Here is a 21,896-nt window from a genome sequence, read left to right as displayed (position 1 = left end):
ATTAAATAAAATTGATTCCTTTCACTAAGAAGTCAAAGTACAAGAAGGTTTGGTCTTGGCGACGCTTTTGGCGCGGCTTCCGTCAACTACCTCGTGTAGTCCATTCTGAAGTGTATTTCGCTTCATGTACGATTACACATAATGTACTATGAATGTAACCACGCACCATTCAAAATGGCGGAGGTGGAAGACCTGATCGTCCGATACAACATTGAAAACAACCCCAACTACACCATGAACCTGGCTCTATTTACGGACGTCACAAATAGCAGTGAGCTTCGGCAACTGATCGTCCAAGGAAAACTAGAAGCTGCCCTTTTAAACGCGTGCATGGTACTGTTGATAAACTCATATTAAGGCTTACTTTTCCCATAAGCTTATATTTTAGCAATAGACAATTAAGTCACCATTAAAAATACTTTATTCATTCTCTGCTACCTCAATCGGGAAAAACATGATTAGATATACGATTCATGTAAACCAGGGAGCAACTTCAGAATACCTGGCCACTTTATTTACATGTGTTGGTGTGCTTCGAAGAACGAGGTATATAACAATAGTTGCTATTCTTATTCAATGAGATGCTAATAAGTGGCCGGCTATTCTGAAATTTCTGACAAGCACCCCTACACCTGTGCAGGGGTGCTTGTTAGAAATTTTGAAAAAGACCCCTGAGAGGGTACCAAGATCCTGTTTTGTGGGCCTGGCTGGAACATTTTTCACCCAATGCGGTACCAATTCTCAAACATACATTATCTCCTGAAATATTTTTTTCGCTCAGTGGCCTAAAGGGTACGGCAAAACCTTCCACTGTGGACCTTTTGAGGCTGAACACCCTATGAGATACCAAAAGCACTCTTTTAACTCTTAAAAGGTACAACAAGCAGCCCTGTCCTTTTCACAGGGGAGCCCCCCCCCCCACCCCTCCCCCCCATTAAAGCCCTGTCCTAAGGCAACATGTCAACTCTGTCTATATGCTGGTTATTCTGAGAAGCCAGATAACATTTTGATTCTAGGTGTTGTGCATAGCTAAAAATTATTCAATATGGGGAAGAATGATGGTCTGGGATGGCAAGTACTCACAGATGCACTAATATCATATTATTATATTTTGAGAGACAAAGTGGAATGACTTTGTTGATTATTTTTTATCTGTTACTTTGTAGGTCACAGATCCATTTCATGTTGTTATAGCTGGTCACAAAGCTTTTCAACTGTTTCAACAGGGAAAGATGAAGACTAGAACCCTTCACTCAGAAATTATCTTTAACTTATCACCCTCTACCAATGTTAGTATAACTCTGTTTTAGGTTGACCCTCTTGGGAACAGCACTAGGGGTGATCATAAATGGTAAAACGTGAGACTTGCCAAGAAAGTGAAACCCTCGTTAGAACGTTCAAGACTTTCACTGACTGGGAGACACATGAAACAACAACAACAAGAAGTGGCAATTCGTGACTCATCAATTTAAGGATTTAAAGATTTTGAAATCAGATCAAAAGTTGCCAAGCTGTAGGATTTTCTTGGTACCAGCTGCCACCCTAACTTTTAATTAGCTGTTTGCCTTAGAGCGAACTGGAACAAAATCTTTGTTACAATCATTATTCGCTGTTCACACTCCATTTCTATAATGAAAGTCATAGAAATAAACTGTTATAAGATAACCATGCTGTTAGTACTGGCTTAAATAAGACCAGTACAGAATACAATTATGGAACATCGGACCTATAATCTATGGATTATCAACAAAGTTGTATTTCTAGTGTTGGCATTGAGAGATATTTTTAATCATAATCTTGTACTTCAAAACGTGCCCACCTTAGTCTATCTAAAGATCAAACTTAATTCCTTTGTCTATTGACATCTGAATAGCTAACAAGGAAATGCCTAGAGGGCCCAGAGGTAGATCTATATATAGATCTTTCAGTTTGATTGATTGGTACAATGACAGATGCCTACCAAGTCTGAGAAATCATCAAAATTAATGCTAACTTTGCTTTGGCAGATAAATGAATCTTTCAAGAAGTTCGGAATACTTGACAACACAAGCAATGTGTTATTGGTGATGATTACACAAGAAGATGCAGTTGAAAAGGTAGGAGTGGTTATTGCGTTTAATAACACTTTTGCTCGTTATGGCATTTATTGTACTAACAGAACATTGAACAGATTGTCCATTGTGACTGGTTCTTAACTATTATAATTTAAAGGTGTGTTCTGTTATATTGTAAGTTTTGTGACGCAGATTGTTCTGCGCATGTGCAACATTGTTCACATGAGAGTTGTGCTCTATATGGTCAAGTCCTGCTTTACTGTGAATACTTCAATAATTGACCAACTATAACATCTGGCAATTAAGATGGGATGATTCAGAAAAAGGTCAAGGATCCAAGACACTCAGATCATGCTGCCAATGAATCCTTTCCCAGATTGGACTCACCAAATTCTTTGATGCACCATAATCTGACTGATCTTGGATCAATGATCCTCAGTTTGAATCATCTCAGAGGAACACACCCTAAAAGAGTGCTGGCTCAAAGGTTCAATAATTTAATGCAGACCACAATGCCAACCCCCCTTGCCATTAAAAATGGATAAAGTCCGCATACAAGCCAAGTGGCCCATCAGGCCAGAGCTTATCCCAGTTTCTGTGGTATGAAGCGACTAGGAGTATTTCTATTCCCCCCTGGATGGGATGCCAGTCCATCGCGAGGTTACCCCCAGCATTAAGTTCACTGGTGCCGATTTATACACCTGTGTGGAGAGAGGCACTGTGAGTGTAAGGTGTCTTGCCCAGGAACACAACACAATGTCCCCGGCCACGGCACAAACCTGGACAGCTCTATCTGGAGACGAGCGTACTAACCATGAGGCCAATGCACCTGCCACACCTCCCTCCCCCTTGCCATTGCTTTCTTGAAAACCCATACTTGTTCCTGAGCACAGTGCAATAACTGTTAGGGCTGCTGCCTACTAGCTTTGCAAGTTAGAGCAATAATAACAGTAGAAAACATTTACTATTTATTACTTATATGAGACACTGCTAACAATTTGTTTCTTGACAGATTTTAGAAGTTAGCAAAATGATAAATGGAAAGTTAGTCTCATTAAATGCCTTGAGTACACTATGCGACCAAGAGAAAATAAGAAAGGTAACTATTTTAGCCTGTGTCAATTTTGCTATCTTTGATTCAACACGATAATTCATCCTCGCTCCTGCTCGGAGGTTCTGTTGTTCGTTATGGAAATCCCCTATGCAGGGTGAGTGCAGGCACAAATTAGACCATGCGCCCGCACTCACATCATTCAGTGGATTCTCCCCACCCCAAAACACCTTTAAACCTTTGCGGAGGAGAAAGTAATACTGCCTTAGTCCTCACGCAATGTTCCTTCCCCATCAGCCTGGGAGAGAAATGTTGTGTGACTCGTGACCCAAATAACGACTTCACAGGAGACTTAGCGAATGCCTGCATAAGAGGCTGAAAAAATCACTGCAAACTCAGGGGCAGATCTTGAGGGGTTCGTCTGAACCCCTAAATTAAAAAAAAATGAGACGTTATAATACGCTGACTTGGCCCCAGAATGCTGGAAATTCCATTTCCGAGGACCTCAATTTTAAACATTTTTGTGTGTGGATGCCCTCCCCTCCCCTACAGAAGACCTTATCTCAAACCCTCTTCTCTAAAATGCTGTATCTGCCATAGCTGTATCCACCATAAGGGAGGCGGCATGGCCGAGTGGTTTAGGGCGCTGGATTTGAAATCTGGTGGTCCCTGGTTCAAATCCTCCGCCCTACCGCTATGTGGATTTGTTCTCGGTAGCCCCGAGTTCAACTCAACTGCGTTGTGTAAATAGCCAACTGGTCAGCCTCCCACCAGTTGGGATTCTTTATAGTTTACGTTATATTTGAAACATTTGTTTATTCATTTACAACGTCCCCGATTGGCACATTAGTGCTAAATACATCGACACTTAAATAAAGTTATTATTATTATTATTATTATTATTATTATTATTATTATTATTATTATTATTATTATTATAGTTTTAACTGTCCACTTTTCGAAAGAACGGTCATTTTTAGGTCACCTTTGAAACTACAGTTTCTTATTAACTCATTGGCTTGTTTGCCTTTTAGGTTTATGGCATTTCAGATGAAGAACTTCAATGTGGCTCCCTGCAAGATGGAGTAGTTACTAGAATAGCAACCAAAGATGCCACGTAAATTGTTAGTCAAACAGTAGTTTGAAGACGAAAGTTGAGTTATGTGTTTAGATTTGGATTTTGTTGGAATGGACTAACATCCCTTGTCGCTTTATGCCTCAGTGACTGGCATAAGGCCTGAGGACGTGAACCACATGCAGACTTTTCAAGCTCGTGTTTGCTCATTTATGCATTGGTTGTAAAAACTTGAGCCTCGTGCACAAACGAGTCGCGTCAACATGCTGTTTGTTTATTACCTGCAGAGTAGTTTGACATCAAGTGATTTTCTAAATACCAAATTCTAAGTAATCGCTCCTGATAAACAGAAATATCGAAATGACCCAATCAGAACTTGAGGCAGATCATGTGCCACCAGCGCCAAGCGCGCGAAAAAAAAGCAACTGGTGTTAAGCGCGGGAAAATAGATATAAGATACTTCAGGCCCCCTCTACACTACGCCGGAGAAATTTGAAAACGGAGCTTTCACTCTGAAAACGCATCAAATGTTTTCCATCCACACTACGCCGGACAAATTTGAAAACGCAACAGTCACCGGTCATTTTGGATTTGTGTTTGAGGAAGAAATCACATTATTATCGTGACGTCATCGTTTTCGAAAAGTTCGTTTTCAAAATGTTTCCAGTCCATACTAATACGCAAAGCCGTCATTTTCAAATTCCTCCAGTTCGAAGAGCGCTTTTGAAAAGCTTTGTTTTCGTGACGGATTAGTGTGGACGGTAGGCCTAACCGTAGAAATAAAGCTGCGTTTTCAAATTCCTCCGGCGTGGTGTGGACAGTGCCCCAGTCCCTAGTTTTGTTGTTTGAACTGAATACCAATGTAGCATTTTTGCCTCAGTCTTGAGGAACCAGCGTGTTTAATTGTTTGACCACTGAATTGGAAAAAAATGTGTTCTTTTTGTACCTTACGTCCTCAAAATTGCAAAATCTTGGATGCTTTTCAAGAAGTTCGTTTCAATTTTTGTCTCAAAACACGGCGGACAGACACAAAGGCCCTTATTTGCAAGAAATACTTTAGTGAATGACTTTGTCATAAGAAATTGTATCGGTTTATTTTAATTTAATTGCGCGACAATCCCTACTAATTACTTTAAATTAAATTTACCTCTAAAGCAAGCAAAACAAAATTGGTTACGTCATGTACTTCAAACCAGCTTTTGAGGGACTGTTGATTATTCATGGTGCATAAAAGCTAAGTCACCGTTGATAGGTTCTCTTCTCACCAAGCATTTGGCGTGGTAAAGGAACTGAACCACAGGTGGTAATGAAAAAACTTAACTGTTGGCACAGTGGGATTGGAACCCAACTTGCTGGTTATTGTGGTTTCGCTTGCTTCCAAGGGGTTATACCCAGTGGGGAGAGATTTCAATCATTGTCTTTACATTTGTATGGTTAAATAAAGGCTGAACAGTTTTAAAATAAATAAATAAAAAATAAATATACATTTATATAGCGCCATTTTCCACTAACTGTCCATGGCGCTCTACAATACTTTAAAATTAAAATCCTAAGTTTTAAAATCCTAAAATTAAAATCCTAACCCAAATGAAAAGTAAAAACTACAAATCAAATGCACGCTTGAAAAGATAAGTCTTAAGATTAGCCTTAAAAACTGCCTCTGATGTTGAAAGTCTGATCTGGAGGGGTAGTTTGTTCCAGAGCCTTGGTGTCGCCACGGAAAAAGCCCTTTCACCATCCGTTTTAAGATTTGCTCTAGGCTCCTCAAGCAACCTGTTGTTTGAAGATCTTAGTGTGCGACCAGAAATATTAAATCGCAGTAGGTCTCTAATGTAATCAGGGGCCAGTCCATTCAGAGCTTAAAGACCAATTGTATCTATCTATTGGCTTACATTTCTTAAATTGCTGATAAATAAGTTATCTCACTAATTCGCGAGGACAATGCTCGACTTGTTGTGATTGACAGATTCGGCAAGCTGTCATTAAAAGCTAGTTAAAAAGTTGAACCGCAAGTTTGTTTATCACAGACAGGGGTTGTCAAGCTTTGATCAAGCTGCGACTTTTTGCAAACCTTCATACAGGAAATTGAGTGTTTGATAAGCTTCAGGTGAGATTGTTTTCGTTTTCTTAAACAGTTTCAAGTTTGCCAAACAATGAAGGCTTTACTGTGTGTGTATGTAACTAAACTTAAAACGTTTTCACCCGCGTGCGGCAAAACCAAGTGGAATGATGAATTTATGACCGCGTTTAAAAATAATAGCAGTTACATTATTGCAATTATCTTGCCACATATATGCGATAACAATCCTCTTTTAAGTGTGCTTAACCTTAATCATTAAAAACGAAGAAATAATGTGTCATTTCGAGCATTTCAGGAACAAAGGACAATGTCATTGCGACGGATAGTTTCAGCACTTGTTCAAACACATTAACCAGTCGGGCCGGAGGCAAAGCTGAACGGTTTTGTTACAAATCTCGTCTCCTCAGCTAGATGACATGGCTATCAAAAACATAATTACCGTTTTCCGGCATTTTTTAAAGATCTAATGAAGGACTTATACGAGACTCAGTTGTTTACATAGATTTGAAAGGAAACCCCGTTGCGAGACCCAAGCAACTCTCTCGTAAAGTAGACATCTTGATTGCTTCCTATAAAGTTTGAGCGCGAAATCAAAACGTTATTGCTCAAGTGTATTAAGTCTAAAGCCTGACGATGCGTAAGAAGTCTGGACAGCTAAGGAACTGAATGTGAAAGCGCTAGCAAAAAAACTTTGAATCTTGCGTCGGGTAGTTCTTGTTGTTTCTCAGTTAAACTAAACTGGTCACAGTTCACCCCAATTAGACATTTTTTTCTACGATAAATTTGTTCAAAACAGTGAGTCTCCTTTGCTATGCGTTTATTGAATAACCAGCAAACATTCAAATCTTAATCAAGCGTCTTTTACGCTCAAGTAACTCTGTCGCAAAATCTGTTGCTTTGTACCAACTTTTAATAGCAACGTTTTTTGTAACAATTTAAACAAAATGACCTCGCTTTGACTTAGTACTTAGGTAAAAGTCTTTAATTCACCTCAGAGAGTTTCGTTTTAGTACAGCAGCCTTTGATAAGAACCTTCGTTTGTGTGAAAAAGGAGGAATACGCTATTCAAATCTTTTTTGCCTTCCAGCTTTCAAATTTACATACAAATTAAGTCGCTGGTGAATTCAATATAGATCTGTTCCTCAGAAATAGTCTCGAACAACTGTCAATCTTTTTTTCTTAACGCTGGAAAGTAGCCTGTTTCTCAACTACACGACCGTGCAAATCAATTTTCGTGGGTAGTTTTGTCAGTTTTTGTTGTACAGAATGTAATAGGAACCAGCTTGTATCTCCACCGTTCCACGGATTCCAAAGTATGTATCACAAAAGTTACAAGTGTCCCGTCGTGCTTGTAAATATTTTGTTTTCGCTGTAGGGTGCAATTTCATTTGAATGGTTCTGTTTTTCTCCTGCTGTTTTTGGTGTATTAGACACGGCCCTTCATTAAAATGTGTCTAAAACCACTTCGTCACTCGAACGGGAGAATTATTTTAGCCTCGTCCCTATGGCATCCGCGTTGCGTCTCTGATAAAGAGCCTGGTACAAGATGTTTTAACTAAGGTCACATATTTTCTTGCGTTTGAACTGCGGACATTTCCACCTCACTGTTATCTAACAACTTTGATCCCAGGGCAACTTGGAGAGAGGGTTGGCCGTCTGAAAGACTGGGTACTATATGATCATTTTAAAATTTCGTGCCCATTGCTCCTCAGGAACCCACCGACAGCAGTGCAAATAGACTATATTTGTGCATCAACGTTTCTAGCAAACTGCCCCTCGCTTCTCTATATGTAGACCTTTTATTAGATGCCTCGTTCATGCTTTTAATTAACCATAACAGAAAGAGAAAATAATTTCTGGTTTATGGCAACAATGCAATGTCTTACATACATAGGGGCTACTTTGCATGGTAACTGAATAAACTGGCTAGCGAAATTAATACGGCTTGAATGATCGCCGTTATTTGAATTTATCGGTAATTTCATCAGAACATAAATTTACTGTAATAATAAAGTAATTTATGAAACGTGCTCTATTGTTTACGGTCTCTGATGAACAATAATAACAGTGCCCCTAGTCCTCCAAAACAAACAAACAAACAAACAATAGCAATCAAAGGAGACCAGACTGCAAAATCCTCGAGGCAAATTCGTTCTTGGAGTCTTTCTTTGCCCAATGGGGTTGAGATGGTGACGTACGGTAAATTCTGAAAATAAATGTGTATTAAAGTCAAAAACATTGCACGTGGCTTCTAATGAATCCCAAAAGTAGCAACCCCCCGTCGCTCGAAAGTAGCGAGCGCCAAAGGTTGCTTATTCCAAAAGTAACCAGGATCGTTACTTTCTGAATTTTATGGTAGTACCATAACAAACCTTGAAAGAAGATTGTCTTGTGGTAAGTTCACGAGATCGATTGTCATCGATCAATGCTTTATCTCCTCACAGAGGTGTTTTTGAAGAATATGAGTCTAATCGACAAGCTATCGACCACATGCTGGCAGGAGGCGCAATCTTGTAATGGTAAGGAGTCATTTGAATGAGATTAACATGTAATTTCTCATTGTGATATAAATGCGTTGTCCAACAGACAGGTGATGGGAATTAAGAAAATAATCAACAAGGATGTTACGAAGGACTTTGACTTCTCGTGCTTTCATTTGAGACTGAATCGTTTGCCGAGTGCGAAACAGAGGTGCGCGATCGCGTGCGTTGATTCAGTTTTATGGCGTCAGTTTCCCGCCATTTTATTTGTAAATCAATCAAAAGGCGATGACGCAAATGGGTTTTTCCCGCGCAATGTTACGGATCGGTCAGCAGCTCTCGTAAGGTCTCACATGAATGGTTTGGTACCCCATAAGGGCATACCCTTTTAGGACAAACAACAGAAACAATGCCAGCGCTAGCTAGCCCCAAAACAATAACAGCTGCTAGAAAGCAAAAGAAATACAAGCTTACGAAAGCTGCTACACTTCAGAATGTTACAAGTAATATACTACGATTATCAGTTGAGTAAGGCACGAGGGAAGTTTGTTACGAAGTTTTGGCCTTAAAATTATGGTGTTGTCACGGATAACCTACCTAGTCTCCGTTGGTAACAGTATCAACAGCCGTGCATCGCCTGTCGCCTACAATTTCGCGCCCTTTGCTGTCAATGACGTCAAAGGCCGACAAGTTATACGGAGCCAGTTGCTCGTGACAACAACAGGATTTCTACGTTAAAACTTGGTGACCAAACTTTCGTCCCGCCTTACTCAACTGATAATCGTAGTAACAATCTTAAGGTTGGACAAACGACATGCATTTCAGGCCCTGTGACGCCTGCTTATCGAGCGTAGCGTACACGTTGCCCACAATGAAAGGTTGAGCAGAATTTTCTCAAACTTCTAATTATAAGCTATAAATAAAATAAAATCACTTTTTTTAAGAGCCAAAGTGTTTAGCACTACTATACTTATTGGGGACACAGAAATGAGCAAACAGATATTGTAAATTAAACAGAAACTTGTTAAAAATCCCAACTGGCGGGAGGTTGACCAGTTGGCTATTCACAAAGCGTGGCGGAGTTGAATCTGGGACCGCCACACATCCATCCAACACAAATCCATCCTTTGGCAGGAAGGAGGATTGAACCCGGGATCTCCGAATTACAAATTCAGCACCCTAACCACTAGGCCACGCCGCCTCCTCCTCTATGCAACAATGATAGAAAAATGTTTGCCAGGACAAGAGATATATCGTTTCTTTATTTTAAAACTGAATTGTTGTCCATTTTCAGATCTCGAGTTCAAAGAATACATCATCACGCGTTCTCAAAAGGTCGGAACCAACTACAAGTATGCCGTCCGGGTCAATGATGACAGCGACGATCCGCCAAAAATATTTCACTTAGAGGGAGGAAGCGAGAAGAAGGATCCATTGAAGGAATATCGAACCTTGGAACTGCTTGTGACGCGAGTGGACGATAACAAGTTGTTCATCACTGGTATCAGAAACGGCCAAGATTGTGTTTTGAAGATCACGGAACCAAAGATATGAACAGTTTGTCGAGGACACTCTGTTGCTGTAATATAATCGCTATGTGTAGTGAGTAAAACTTGTGAAATAGAACAAGACTTATTATTAATAGTGCATATCATATCTCTGCAAATGCTTGTTGTTAACTTTTATGTCTGTAAAGTAATGAGGTAGTTAAGAGGTACACACACTTGTTTAATTTTACTGCTGTAGGTATTTGCGTTATTGCTGAATGGAAAAAAAAGTATATATATTCTGGGAGCTAAATTTTTTTTTTCGGAAACACTTCTATACCAGGCGAGATCGGTAAAAGGTCTATAACTGATTACGCCCTTTCTCTCTTAACGAGCCCCCTTTCTATTACTTAATTAAGCCCCCCTCTTTACTTAGCCTCCCTACAATGACAAAATCCTTCTAGCAAAGGTGACACGATGTGAAAATTCATGATGATAAAAAAATACCTTAGAGATAATTACGGTTTAGAGTTATTTGTATGATATTCTTAATAATATTCCATCTGATTTATGAGCTTACTAATGGTAGTTGTGCGCTCAAGGAGACTCGTATGACATTTTTCTATTATAGCTGTTGAAGTGTGACTTGTTGGTAATTAAAAAAAAAACATTTATCCTCCATGCAAAATCTTGCAGAATATTGCCCGATTTTAGCCAGATCTTCCTATAGCCTCGCGAGAGAGTGCACAGACGTTTTTGCACCAAGAACGACAACCGGAATGTTTTTTGTTCTAACTTTTGGCGCATATTCACCCTCAACGAATGGGCTGAAAAGCTCTAATTTTATATATAATACGCACCAAAGAAGAGAAAATTCAACTTCTGGTTCTCGTCCGTCTCTCGAGAAAGTCCGAGTTTAAACTCCGTGCTACCGCGTTGCGCCACAGTTTTGCGCAGCATTACATGACACATATTAGACACGTAGTAATTATTGCGCGCGATAGCTCTTAGGCCCTTTGGGGAGTGGGAGGGAGAGAGTAAGGGAAGGCCTGGACTCCAGGATACTGAGTTCGCAATACTGATCTCTTCCGGTCATATTCTTGGAAAAATTTGCATTTGTCTTGACTGCGTGCCAAAACGCAAAGTGTTGATTCGAGCTTACGAAATTGTTCTGAAAAGGTAGATGATTGATTTACAGCCATGATTTACAAAATTTGGAAGTGTTTGCAAACTTTACATGGGATAACTCGATGATTCTTCTAAACTCTTCTAAAACAGTCTTCCATTGACGACGGAACCAGCTGCAGTGATCTCGGTGCAAGCTACTTTGTTTAGTTGCTCAGACCTCGAGCTAAGCTTGTGTGAAATGACTTTGAATCGGGGTTAGTTAATTGTTTCGCTTCATTCAGAACTGTCTGCGTGTCTTTCCTTAGTGGAAACGAACTTTAGTTGTTGGAAAAGACCTCCGATCTACGGATGCGAAGATGAAAAAGATCAAGAGGATGAGATGAAGTTTTCAAATAATCGCTTACAAAAGGCGAAAAAACAAACTTAAAAGAACGAAAGCAACACCAGATAATGTTATATCGCATTTATTGAGTCATGTCTCATCTATTCATTGCTTAGAGTTGTCAAGATTCGCTGAATTCTACAAAGATGTGCTTACAGGTTCCCTAATGTTTCCAAGATGGCCGTTACATGCGGACAAAATTTACAGCAAGTATGATGACTTGCAGCCGTAACTGTTCAGTTCACTTTTAATTCCTAACAAAATTACACAGAACTTTTTGCATGCCTCCTTTTAAAACAGCTAACTACAAAAACTACATGTTCTATTCATTGGTTATCACTGTTGTTCATGTTCTCCTTTAGAAATCGCATCGATTTCCGTATGTGATAATGCCGATATCGCCTCGACTCTTCTCCGTGCCAAGACCCGCCTTTGTAATAAAAAATTTCTCCGTATGCCTCTACCATTTTTCTCTTGAAACTTGGAAAAGTTAACTTGTACATTTTTGCTTCCTCTTCCGAGGAATACTTTGATTTTAAAATGTCTTCCCGATGTTTCTTGGTTGCTTCCCCTTCCCGAATGCGAGACTGTTTTGTTTCACAGATTTCTTCCTCAAGCTTCTTGACCGCCCTTGTGTAGTATCTCCTCGAAGCCTCGGTCGACTGATCTTGCTGGGCAGAATTTTCCTTCCCTTGCACTCTCCTGGTTTTGCAGTTTTTGGATTTATCACTCATCATTAGTTTAGATCCATCAATTTCATAAGGCAACAGTTGAAGTGGTGAATTGAGCGAAGTGTGCAAAGATGTTCGCAAGCTCAAAGTGAAATTCAAATGTAATCACTTATACCGCAGAATCCCGCCAAAAATTTAAATTATTAACCCAAATAAATCTTAATAATAATTATCACCAACCGCTGACCGAACAGCCCAGCCCGAAGACTCGGAATATTCACAACCTCGTTCCCAGGGTCCGAATTCCTTATTCCCACTCCCTAGAGCCTGGTGCGAGGAAGGTTGGTGTTCGTACCCAGGGTCCTCTCTTGTTCAATTTTGGGATTAAATTAAACGACGTCTACAAAACAGCTATTTTTTAAAAAAATCTATAGGTATTCTTACATGTATAGAATGGTTACTAACCAGGGCTGACTCCAGTGGTCACTTTCCATTAGTATTAATTCCAAAACACAAGGATTCTTGAAACATCAGGATATAGTTGAGGCAGTCTGAGTGATAAATAACACGACCTTGCTATTTAACACTGAAGCTGTCTCAAACACATCTTTTAAAATGTTGCAAGAATTCTAGTTGTGTAAAACATCAAGATGGTCCACAACCATTTAACATAAAACAAACAAGATGTCACAAAAGAAATTTTAACTTGCTTAAAATTAAATTAAAGTAGCTTTGTGAAGAACTTATGAAATATATCTATAAAAACGAAATCTTTTATTTTATATAACCAGACGCTTTCTTTTCCTTTACATAACTTGCTTAAAATGGGTTTATCTCTCTATATATGAATACCTTGGCGAGAAATGGCGATACAGCACACTTGAACAGAGCGAAGCATACGTAATCAATACACAAGTAAGCAGGTAAGACTCACACAACATGGGCTTTTATCACACCAGTCCTCTGAAAACTTCTTGGTAGAATGGAAAATTTGAAATAACTGGCCAATATGGTGACACAGTAAATATTTTCTACTAATGAATTCGTGATCGGCTTTAAGGTGGCTCCCTATAGTTTTACGATCGCACAAGCGCTGAGGAAGTAATCTGCGCGTGCTCAAAGGAAAACGTCAGTGTTTTTCGATATTTTATTACGTCAACATGAGCACAAAAAGCAAAACTGACAGTGAATTTTCTCGCGTTTCCTTCGGTGAAATTCCATAAAATTTGGCAGATTGGTAGTAAATATTTTACTTTAGTCGGAGCTCGTTTTTCAGGGAAATCTATAAGACCAGATTTTTTGCAGCGATAAAAGACATAAATTTGAAAATATCGAAAAAACTGCCTTTACAAACCCTACTTTTTCGTGTTTAAAATTCGTATCCCGCTGGAAGCGATGTGATGTAAAAATTTTGGAAGATTTCACCGAAGGAAATTCATCAAAATCACAAATAAAGCCATAAAAACAGTAAAAAACACATTTGTTTGGGCTTTTATAGTTTAAGATTAAATCTCAAAATTTTAACAGAGATGATAGCAAAACACTATTTAATCATTGCTTATTACATGTAATAAGTTTGAGAGGACTAGGTGTGAAAGCGAATGCAAAAACAGCATTCAAAACGTAACACTTGCGCGCGCAACGCCATAAATGATCACCGTATGGAGCCACCTTAACGGCATTAAATGCGAAAATCTCATCTTTTAACCAGCTTACTGCTAGTAAACCGTCATTGCAGAAATCTCTTATAATGTGGCTTACATTTTGAACTTTTATCTCCACATTTAAAGCTTCCTAATCGTATTCTCGATGTTGGACTGGGACTAGCTTGCAACTGTTTTTTCAAATGCAAATGACATTAAGACGAAATCTGATAGAAAATCGAGCAATTTCAGGTTTTAGTGGACAAAAATCTGGAACCAGAATAATTTTAAGTATTTTACAGTCATTTTTACATTTTCTTAAAGGTAAATACATAAATAATTGCCTGAAATAACACCGAAAACAATTTCCCATGGGAACGAGAGAAAACGAATTTCAAAGTTCAGAGAACTTGTGCAAACACAGGCAAAATTTCATCATCAGTTTCATTTCACCAGTACTTTTAAGTGTTCCATATAAAGTTCAACATTCGTTTTCGACGCTTGGTGTTGCTAGAAATGATTCTTTTTGAGAAGATATTTTAAACAGTCGTACAGAAGTTTGCAGTACGATGTAATCATCTTGGTACTAGGTTTTTGTCCACTCGTTACTCGAACTTCTCAGGGTGGATTCCGTCTTAATCTCTTTTAAATGATATTCCCCGCATGAGCCTCCATTGCAAGCTAGTTCCAGACCAACACCGAGAACACGAATATGGACTGTTCTGTGAAGTTTCGCTTTCGTCAGGTACAGCTTAAATTGGTTTCCTTTATTTTGGTAGGAAAATATATTTATTCCCTACCAAACCCCGCCGGCTAATTTCGGACAGATGTAATTACAGAAATTCACAGTCGAATCAAGTCCCATACATACACTGTAATCATAGCTTTGTTTGCCTCCCAATCAAAAAATCATCAAAAACCGTGAAACCATCCATTGAGTTAGCTGTTAATTTATTTTAATAAACACTCATACTCAACGAAGATCCAGTAAGCTGTAATAAAAATAACAATCCATCATTTCCTAATGACACAATCTCCATTGTCATCGATTCCTGTGATAAATCTTTGGTCATCTACTCGTAGGTTTATCATTTGGATTTCCTTCAGTGGGTCTCTGATCTCCGATGCGCCTGAAATGTAGAGTTCGACGGGGACTTCATCTTTGTTGTGAACGGCTGAGTATTTGTATTTTCCACCGCCTTCAGAGCGTCGATGAACAATGCGGTATTCAGCAAAACCTGTAAAAAGTTCAGTGGCATTTACACTATAATTAATTGTTTTGACAATGACATCGGTCGGAAAAAGTATTCGTAGAACAATCGTATGTTCCGAATGCAGTCAACCAATCAGAAAACTGCACGAGCGTTCACGAGAGCAGTCGTTATCAGAATATGTTATACGATTAAGGGTGAAGGTTATAGATTGTCCTGATGTATTACTAAAATCTCAAAACTTTCATTGGTAAAGGGCATGGCAATCAATATAACGGAATTTAATAGTTGCAAATTATAATTAACTCATCATTAATTTGCGTACCGTCTAAATTTCCAGCTTCTGCCGTTTGCCATTCTTCTGCTGATAAATAATTGATCAAATCCATGATGACCTCTTTACTCCTGTTAACGACGTTCAGTGCTACTATCGACCTGATTGAAGCAAAAAGTACGTGGTTTACTTGATTGTCATTGACATTTTGCGGCTTTATCAAGCCAGTTATTTTTCGAGGATTTTAATACCACTCACATGGCCGGTATGGGGCTCCTCTTGGCGAACCTTCGGGCCGCCGGAGCTCCGCTATAAGGATCAATAATTATAAAGAAGATTTGAAAATTGCGTACAAGAGGGTCAAATAATTATAAGTGATGTCGACTGCTATGTGTACCCCTATCACCAAAAACGGGGCATCTTATCTTCGTGAGTAGAATGTGTTTTTCAGCCGCTCACAGAGATTTCCTAATCTTGAACCCAGACCTCCCATGCTCAGTATCAAATAGAGTGAGATCTGGGCACTAGATTTAAAAGAGTATGCTCGATTTGTAACCTCGTTTCCAGGGTCTTCTCAGGATTTGATGACATCAGAGTTGCTGATGTACAAAGTTGACTCGCTAAGGAGTTTTCAAATGCCATCAAGTGAGGTAACACTGAAGTCATTTTCTCTCGCAAGGTCTCGCAAGCGCAGAAGAGTATATGCACGTATACGTTTCTTATATAGATTCTTAAGAGACAGCCGATCACATCAATCTCATTGTTGAACACACAGACAGACACATACCGAGCAGAAACAATACCATTATTTGATCTTAACTTTCTGCAGGTTAATCGAAATATAATCTAGACTTGAAAAATACTAGCTGCAATTAAATTTGGTTTTGTTTATAAATGCCGATGGCTTAGATAGAAATGATTTTGCTTACAATCGGCCAAAATCGTGATAACGATCGAGATGATGTCAAGCTGTAACCTTTGACTCAGCAGCAAATGGAATAATTGCATCGAGCAATCTTTACTCCATCGACGCCATGACCTGAATATGAAATATGCGAACAATGAAAAACAAAGTTCATTCTGACAATCAGAAAACAAAAGCCCCCTATCAAGTCTAGCCAATTTTCTTATCAGAACACACAAGAACCGCAAAAGTCTACGTTCCTTCGTTCTTTTAATTCCAAGACACCCAATATCCGGAAAGTCAACTGAACAGAAGAAAGCCAATAAGATGCTGAAAGCCATTAAAAAGACTTCAGAATCCTTTATCCCTTACTCCGTGTTGCACGCCCAAAACGTGATCCCTGGCATGTCAAGGGCTTTCTTTCCCTGAGCATTTAACCTCGGAGCTAGGCTTTCATATTGATTTCATGTTTCGTACGATGGGAATCATAGATGTTTTCGAGAAGGGCTTTCAGCAGATTCGATCAGTGTACTAAGTATTCCGTATATATACCATTGAGATTACTTACTCTGGTTTAGAAAAGCAGCTGAGGGGAGTTATTTTTGCAGCTTTGAAATCAAGGCGTATTCCATTTAACCTTGGAGTAGACACCAACTGTTGGTTACATTTAAGCTAAGTGTATATTTTCTTCTGCAGAAACTTTCAGACATTTTGACTGAAAAGCGGGCCGTTAATTTCTTGCAGACAGAAAAACTGATACTCCTCTAAATAACATAACAATCTTCCCCTATATAACATCTTTAGTTTCAATGGAACGGAAGTTCGTTTTAAAGATTTTCAAGAGCTTTTTTTCGCCTGCGGTTTTCCTAATGCATTTTAGTTATGCGCTTTTCTGACCCTTAAAGTATACACTTAAACTCGTGCTGACATCAGGTAAACAAAACCACTCAACAATTTTCCAATTTTTCGTCTCTGTTTTTGTTAGCATTGTCTCGAATAAGTATAATGCGGTCATAAAAATGTTTTGCCAAGCGATTTTGTTGGGACTTTGTTGTTAAGTTGTTCCGCTGAAAGAATTGTAGCTCAGAAAATTGAGCAAATTCGCAGCCAGACTGCAAAGTGGATTTGTTAATTTCATCAAGATGTCATTTCCGTTTGCTTATCTCCTCGAAAGAAGTTAAGAGAAAAACAAAGAAACTCTTCCAATATGACAGCAAAAAATGGCCATTAGATCAACATGCAGGCTTGGAGAACGAATCCATGTGAACAGAACACACTGTCAAGTACAATTCGTGCGAAATATTACACATTCTCTGAAAAAAAGAACCCGGTCAAACATGAAACTCTTCATTGTTTTAAAACACACAGTCTGCAATGAAAATGTTCTTTACATTGGACAAAGTCCTTCGGTTACAAGCTTAGTCATCGTTAAGCTTAACAATAAAAATCATTTGCTATAACAAACCCACATGAGGCACCCTGGGAGCCTTAACGAGAGATGTGAAATTGTCTAGCAAATGAAGTCAATAATTGACAACATAACTAGACGTGTCGTTAACTCGTGAACGGCGGGCATAATGTTTTAAACAAATTTAAAAGGTACATCTTCGATATTTCACACCACGAAATGAGACTAAATAGAACCATTTAGCAGGTTATTTACCTGTGAATGTCAGAGCTAGCTGTGCAGCGATCGTCAAAGTATATTGATCTCCTTTAGAAAACAGAACTTGACACCGAGTGCTGAACCACGCACGCAGCCTGTTGAGATAAGTACAGTGTACACGTTCGTTTTCTCAATCGAAACCAATTAAATGCACCACGGACCACGCAAGCGATTGATTGGTCGAAACTCCGCTAATTGACGGCAAATGGTCGACAGCTCAATTAATTAATTAGTTGGCGGTTTAAAGAAAATCACGCAATCACGCCATGGGTCTAAAATAATTACTCTGTTTGGTTTAGCAATTTCAATCTGGAGATAGCACAGAAGTAACATTTATGATCATAACGCACAAACTTTGCATAATAAACGAGTAATGTTGATTGTTCATTGGGGTTTTGTCAACAAACTTCTGAAGGTTCTATAACTACGCGTTAATTCAAAAAAAACGTGCCCCGTATTGTAACCTACTTGAAGAGGGTCACGCAAACAGTCAGATCATCAATGAAACCGATGTAAATTACTTAACAAACGGATTCCTTTCCCAGTCCGCTTTCGGTTTGCTGAGTTTCTTTTTACACTTCACCTTGCTGAGGCGTCAGAAAATGGAGACTCCCGCCTGGTGTTGTGCTAGAAGAAACATTCTGGTGGAACATTTTCGGGTTAGAGTTTTGTAGGACTTTTAAGAGTCGGTAAAAGCGTACTATACATATGTGAAAGGGGTACCGCTTTCTATGGAATCATAGGAGGGGCTACCTTTTCTGTCAAATATATTATCATAATTATACAAAAAAAGGCGATAGTTTGGACCTATGGGCTGAGCAATCAATCCCATGTAAAACTTTTTTGAGTGCTTCCCCCCCCCCCTCCCTTGTGTGTATACCCATGTTCTCACCCTCCTCCCCCCCTTATCTCTCTGAGTACATATAAGTTTATGAAGTTCTTCAGACATCAGCAGCCACTTCGCCCGGACCTAGATATGAATATTTTCTTGGAATTACGCTTTCTGAATCCGGAGAATATATCCCTCCCTCTTCCACATCCATATTTTCCACCGGCCAACAATTAAGACGCACCCCAGTAGAGTTGATGTAGAATTTTCCCAGGAATTTGGATCAAGAGAAGAAAGCCAGACCTCGGCAACAGCCGCTAACACTGACCCTCCCCTCCCCTTGACTCCAAACGTACTTGACATCCCATCATGCTTTAGTGCCAGTGCTTCTTTCCAAGATGGCGGCTTTCTCCTTCTTCTCTTTTTACTCCAGTTTGTTTGCAATTTCTATGGTTATTTTCATTCAGTTCAACACCAAACAACGAGAACCATATATGGATGAGATTTTCCACGTCCCTCAAGCTCAGAAGTACTGCGATTATAAGTTTGACGAGTGGGATCCGAAAATAACCACGCTACCAGGCTTGTATTTCATCTCCTTCGCATGTCTCCGTGCCCTGGCCTTTGCCCTCGGTCATGAATTGGATGTAGTGTGTACGACGTTTTTCCTGCGTATGATCAATGTTCTGTTCTTCATGGGTAATGTGTTGCTCCTAAGACAGATACTCGTTAAACTGCACTGTGATAAGAATCAACCTCACAAGGTCAGTTGATCTTTTACCGTTGAGATCAGCGTATTAATGTCATCAACTTCTTTTAATGCTAATTTTGTGATTGTCACAAAAATCTTTTTGTTGTATGAAATTTATGGAATGAAATATATCATTGGCATTTTAACACTTATAAATATAAATGCACATCACTGGTTTTCATGGGGAGGGGGGAGGGTGGATTAAGTTGTTAGACGAAGATCATTGATTGATTCCATTTGTTTGCAAATTTACTGTTCCACAAAATATCCATTCTCCCATTGAGGGTTGTTTGGTTTGAACACCTCACCCATCGCTTTGGAAATTCAAGTTTTGGTTCATCCTTTGCTTTAAAAATTTGGTTTTTGAGACCCCTCACCATGGGAATCTTTTGTAACCCTCTTTTGAGTGGGTATAGATATTTTTGCAACCACCACTCCCAAACAAGGATACCACAATTTGTATTATTTTCATGTTACTGACAGTTGTCAAATATTACCAGGTAGCAAGTGTGAAACCCAATCCAGAAGACATGCTTTGACTCCAGATCGAACAGACTGTCTGGGGACATTGTGTTGTGTTCTTGGGCAAGGCACTTCACTCACAGTGCCTCCCCCCTCCCATATGTATAATCAGTTCTGGCAAATTTAATACTGGGCGATAACCCTGCAATGGACTAGCATCCCATCCAGGGGTGAGAAGAAATACCCCTAGTTGTTTCATGCTACCTAGAAACCAGAGATAAGTGCTAGCCTGATGTGCCACTTGGCTTGTATGCAGACTTAACTTCTTTTACCCTCTATTTTAAATACAGGATGCTAGTTCTACAGTAGCAGATATATGTTCATTTAAATGTGCATGAAATGCTCATATGATTGTATACATTTTTCTGTTTTTATAGGGAGAAAAACCCACAGGGGATGAGAGTCTAACCACAAAATGCTCTGTCACTGCTCTGGTCTTGGCAATATTCCCAGTGCTCTACTTCTTTACGTTTCTCTATTACACTGATTCAAGCTCTATATTCTTTGTTCTGCTCCAGTATTACCTTGGCCTCCGTGGAAACCATTTCACTGCAGCTCTGATTGGTGCAGCGTCAATTGTCATACGTCAGACTAATGTGATATGGGTGGTCTTCACTGCTGGGGTTACTGCATTAAGAACTTTACAACCAAATGTCAAGAAAACTGACTTGTCAAGTTTGGTCACAGAATTAAAGGAGTATGCCATGGCTTTTTTAAAGAACTTTTTCATGGTATTTAAATGCCTGTCAGCCTATGGTTTGGTTGTTGTAAGCTTTGTTGTATTCGTGGTAATGAATGGTGGGATTGTAGTTGGTGACAAAACTCAACATCAAGCATGCTTGAATTTCCCACAACTGTGTTATCTGCTGGTGTTTATGCTAGCTTTTAGCAGTTCACTGCTAGTCTTTCCTGAAGACATTGTAAGTTATCTCAAAATTGTCAAAAGCACTATCAAAAAACCATTGTATATCATAGCATTACTGTTAGTAGCAATTATAATGGTTTTAGTTATTTATAAATTTACTTATATACATGAATATCTGCTTGCTGACAATCGCCACTACCCATTTTACATTTGGCGTAAAGTTTATGCTAGACATTGGTTGGTAAAGTATGCTATGGTGCCGTTGTATATGTTTGCGGCATTCTGTATCCATAGACAGTTATCTGTAAAACAACATAGACTGTGGCTAGTTATGTTTTATATCTGTGTTGCCATAGTTACTGTTCCACAAAAGCTTATAGAATTCCGCTACTTTATCATCCCGTATATCTTGTATCGTCTTCATATTCCACTTGCGTCATACACAAGGCTGGTATTGGAATGTGTATTGTATACTGCTGTGAATGCAGCGACCTTTTACTTGTTTTTAAAGAAGCCATTCCATTGGGCTCATAGCCCTAAAGAAGTTCAAAGGTTCATGTGGTAACATTACCAAACAATTGTTACTAAATCTAGATGTATGATCAAGGAATCAGTGCAAACCAGTTTTAACAATGAACTTGCTTAGTTCTGAGGTTATTAACCAAAATGAGGTAAAGTAGCCCATTGATACTGTATGTTTGCAGCAAAGCATTTGATAAAAGCATTTCCCTGGACTGAAATTAACTGTCTGTTGTATTTGAGTGGATCTAGAGTAAATTAAACAGACTAGAAAATAATCTATTTTATTATGGGCAGGGGGTTT

The 21,896-nt window shown here is 39.1% G+C and overlaps 4 protein-coding genes across 4 annotated transcripts; 3 read left to right on the top strand and 1 right to left on the bottom strand.

Moving 5' to 3' along the window:
• The first annotated feature begins 7 nt into the window (after nt 1-7).
• LOC110045469 (EKC/KEOPS complex subunit TPRKB-like) lies at nt 8-5,660 on the top strand. Its single transcript, XM_089276066.1, has 5 exons — nt 8-333; nt 1,167-1,289; nt 2,007-2,096; nt 3,067-3,153; nt 4,140-5,660. The coding sequence occupies exons 1-5, from the start codon at nt 142-144 to the stop codon at nt 4,224-4,226; spliced, it is 579 nt and encodes a 192-aa protein (XP_089132192.1). The 5' UTR covers nt 8-141; the 3' UTR covers nt 4,227-5,660.
• A 79-nt stretch (nt 5,661-5,739) lies between these two features.
• Nucleotides 5,740-10,915, top strand: LOC110045470 (uncharacterized). The gene is made up of 3 exons (XM_089276067.1): nt 5,740-6,287; nt 8,705-8,779; nt 10,035-10,915. Exons 2-3 carry the CDS (start codon nt 8,722-8,724, stop codon nt 10,292-10,294), a joined length of 318 nt encoding a protein of 105 aa, XP_089132193.1. The 5' UTR covers nt 5,740-6,287; nt 8,705-8,721; the 3' UTR covers nt 10,295-10,915.
• Nucleotides 10,916-14,985: 4,070 nt separating this feature from the next.
• On the bottom strand, nt 14,986-18,231 carry LOC149101268 (uncharacterized). Its single transcript, XM_089275993.1, has 3 exons — nt 18,104-18,231; nt 15,588-15,697; nt 14,986-15,289 (listed from the first exon to the last, which is right to left on the bottom strand). The coding sequence occupies exons 2-3, from the start codon at nt 15,649-15,651 to the stop codon at nt 15,066-15,068; spliced, it is 288 nt and encodes a 95-aa protein (XP_089132119.1). The 5' UTR covers nt 15,652-15,697; nt 18,104-18,231; the 3' UTR covers nt 14,986-15,065.
• A 784-nt stretch (nt 18,232-19,015) lies between these two features.
• On the top strand, nt 19,016-21,813 carry LOC110045556 (dol-P-Glc:Glc(2)Man(9)GlcNAc(2)-PP-Dol alpha-1,2-glucosyltransferase-like). Its single transcript, XM_020751156.2, has 2 exons — nt 19,016-19,699; nt 20,586-21,813. Exons 1-2 carry the CDS (start codon nt 19,334-19,336, stop codon nt 21,636-21,638), a joined length of 1,419 nt encoding a protein of 472 aa, XP_020606815.2. The 5' UTR covers nt 19,016-19,333; the 3' UTR covers nt 21,639-21,813.
• The last annotated feature ends 83 nt before the right edge of the window (nt 21,814-21,896 follow it).

This window comes from Orbicella faveolata, unplaced genomic scaffold (assembly GCF_042242905.1).
Source record: "Orbicella faveolata isolate gen_17 unplaced genomic scaffold, um_ofav_v1 contig_4, whole genome shotgun sequence".
Classification (NCBI taxonomy): Eukaryota; Metazoa; Cnidaria; class Anthozoa; order Scleractinia; family Merulinidae; genus Orbicella; species Orbicella faveolata.
This window is presented reverse-complemented; position numbering and strand designations above follow the sequence as displayed.

Coding starts and splice junctions, on each gene's coding strand:
- LOC110045556 (XM_020751156.2), top strand. CDS start 19,334: ATGGCGGCTTTCTCCTTCTTCTCTTTTTACTCCAGTTTGTTTGCAATT. Junction 19,700..20,585: donor ATAAGAATCAACCTCACAAG/GTCAGTTGATCT, acceptor CTGTTTTTATAG/GGAGAAAAACCCACAGGGGA.
- LOC110045469 (XM_089276066.1), top strand. CDS start 142: ATGTACTATGAATGTAACCACGCACCATTCAAAATGGCGGAGGTGGAA. Junction 2,097..3,066: donor AAGAAGATGCAGTTGAAAAG/GTAGGAGTGGTT, acceptor GTTTCTTGACAG/ATTTTAGAAGTTAGCAAAAT. Junction 3,154..4,139: donor ACCAAGAGAAAATAAGAAAG/GTAACTATTTTA, acceptor TTTGCCTTTTAG/GTTTATGGCATTTCAGATGA.
- LOC149101268 (XM_089275993.1), bottom strand. CDS start 15,651: ATGGATTTGATCAATTATTTATCAGCAGAAGAATGGCAAACGGCAGAA. Junction 15,290..15,587: donor AGAAGCTGGAAATTTAGACG/GTACGCAAATTA, acceptor AACTTTTTACAG/GTTTTGCTGAATACCGCATT.
- LOC110045470 (XM_089276067.1), top strand. CDS start 8,722: ATGAGTCTAATCGACAAGCTATCGACCACATGCTGGCAGGAGGCGCAA. Junction 8,780..10,034: donor GGAGGCGCAATCTTGTAATG/GTAAGGAGTCAT, acceptor GTCCATTTTCAG/ATCTCGAGTTCAAAGAATAC.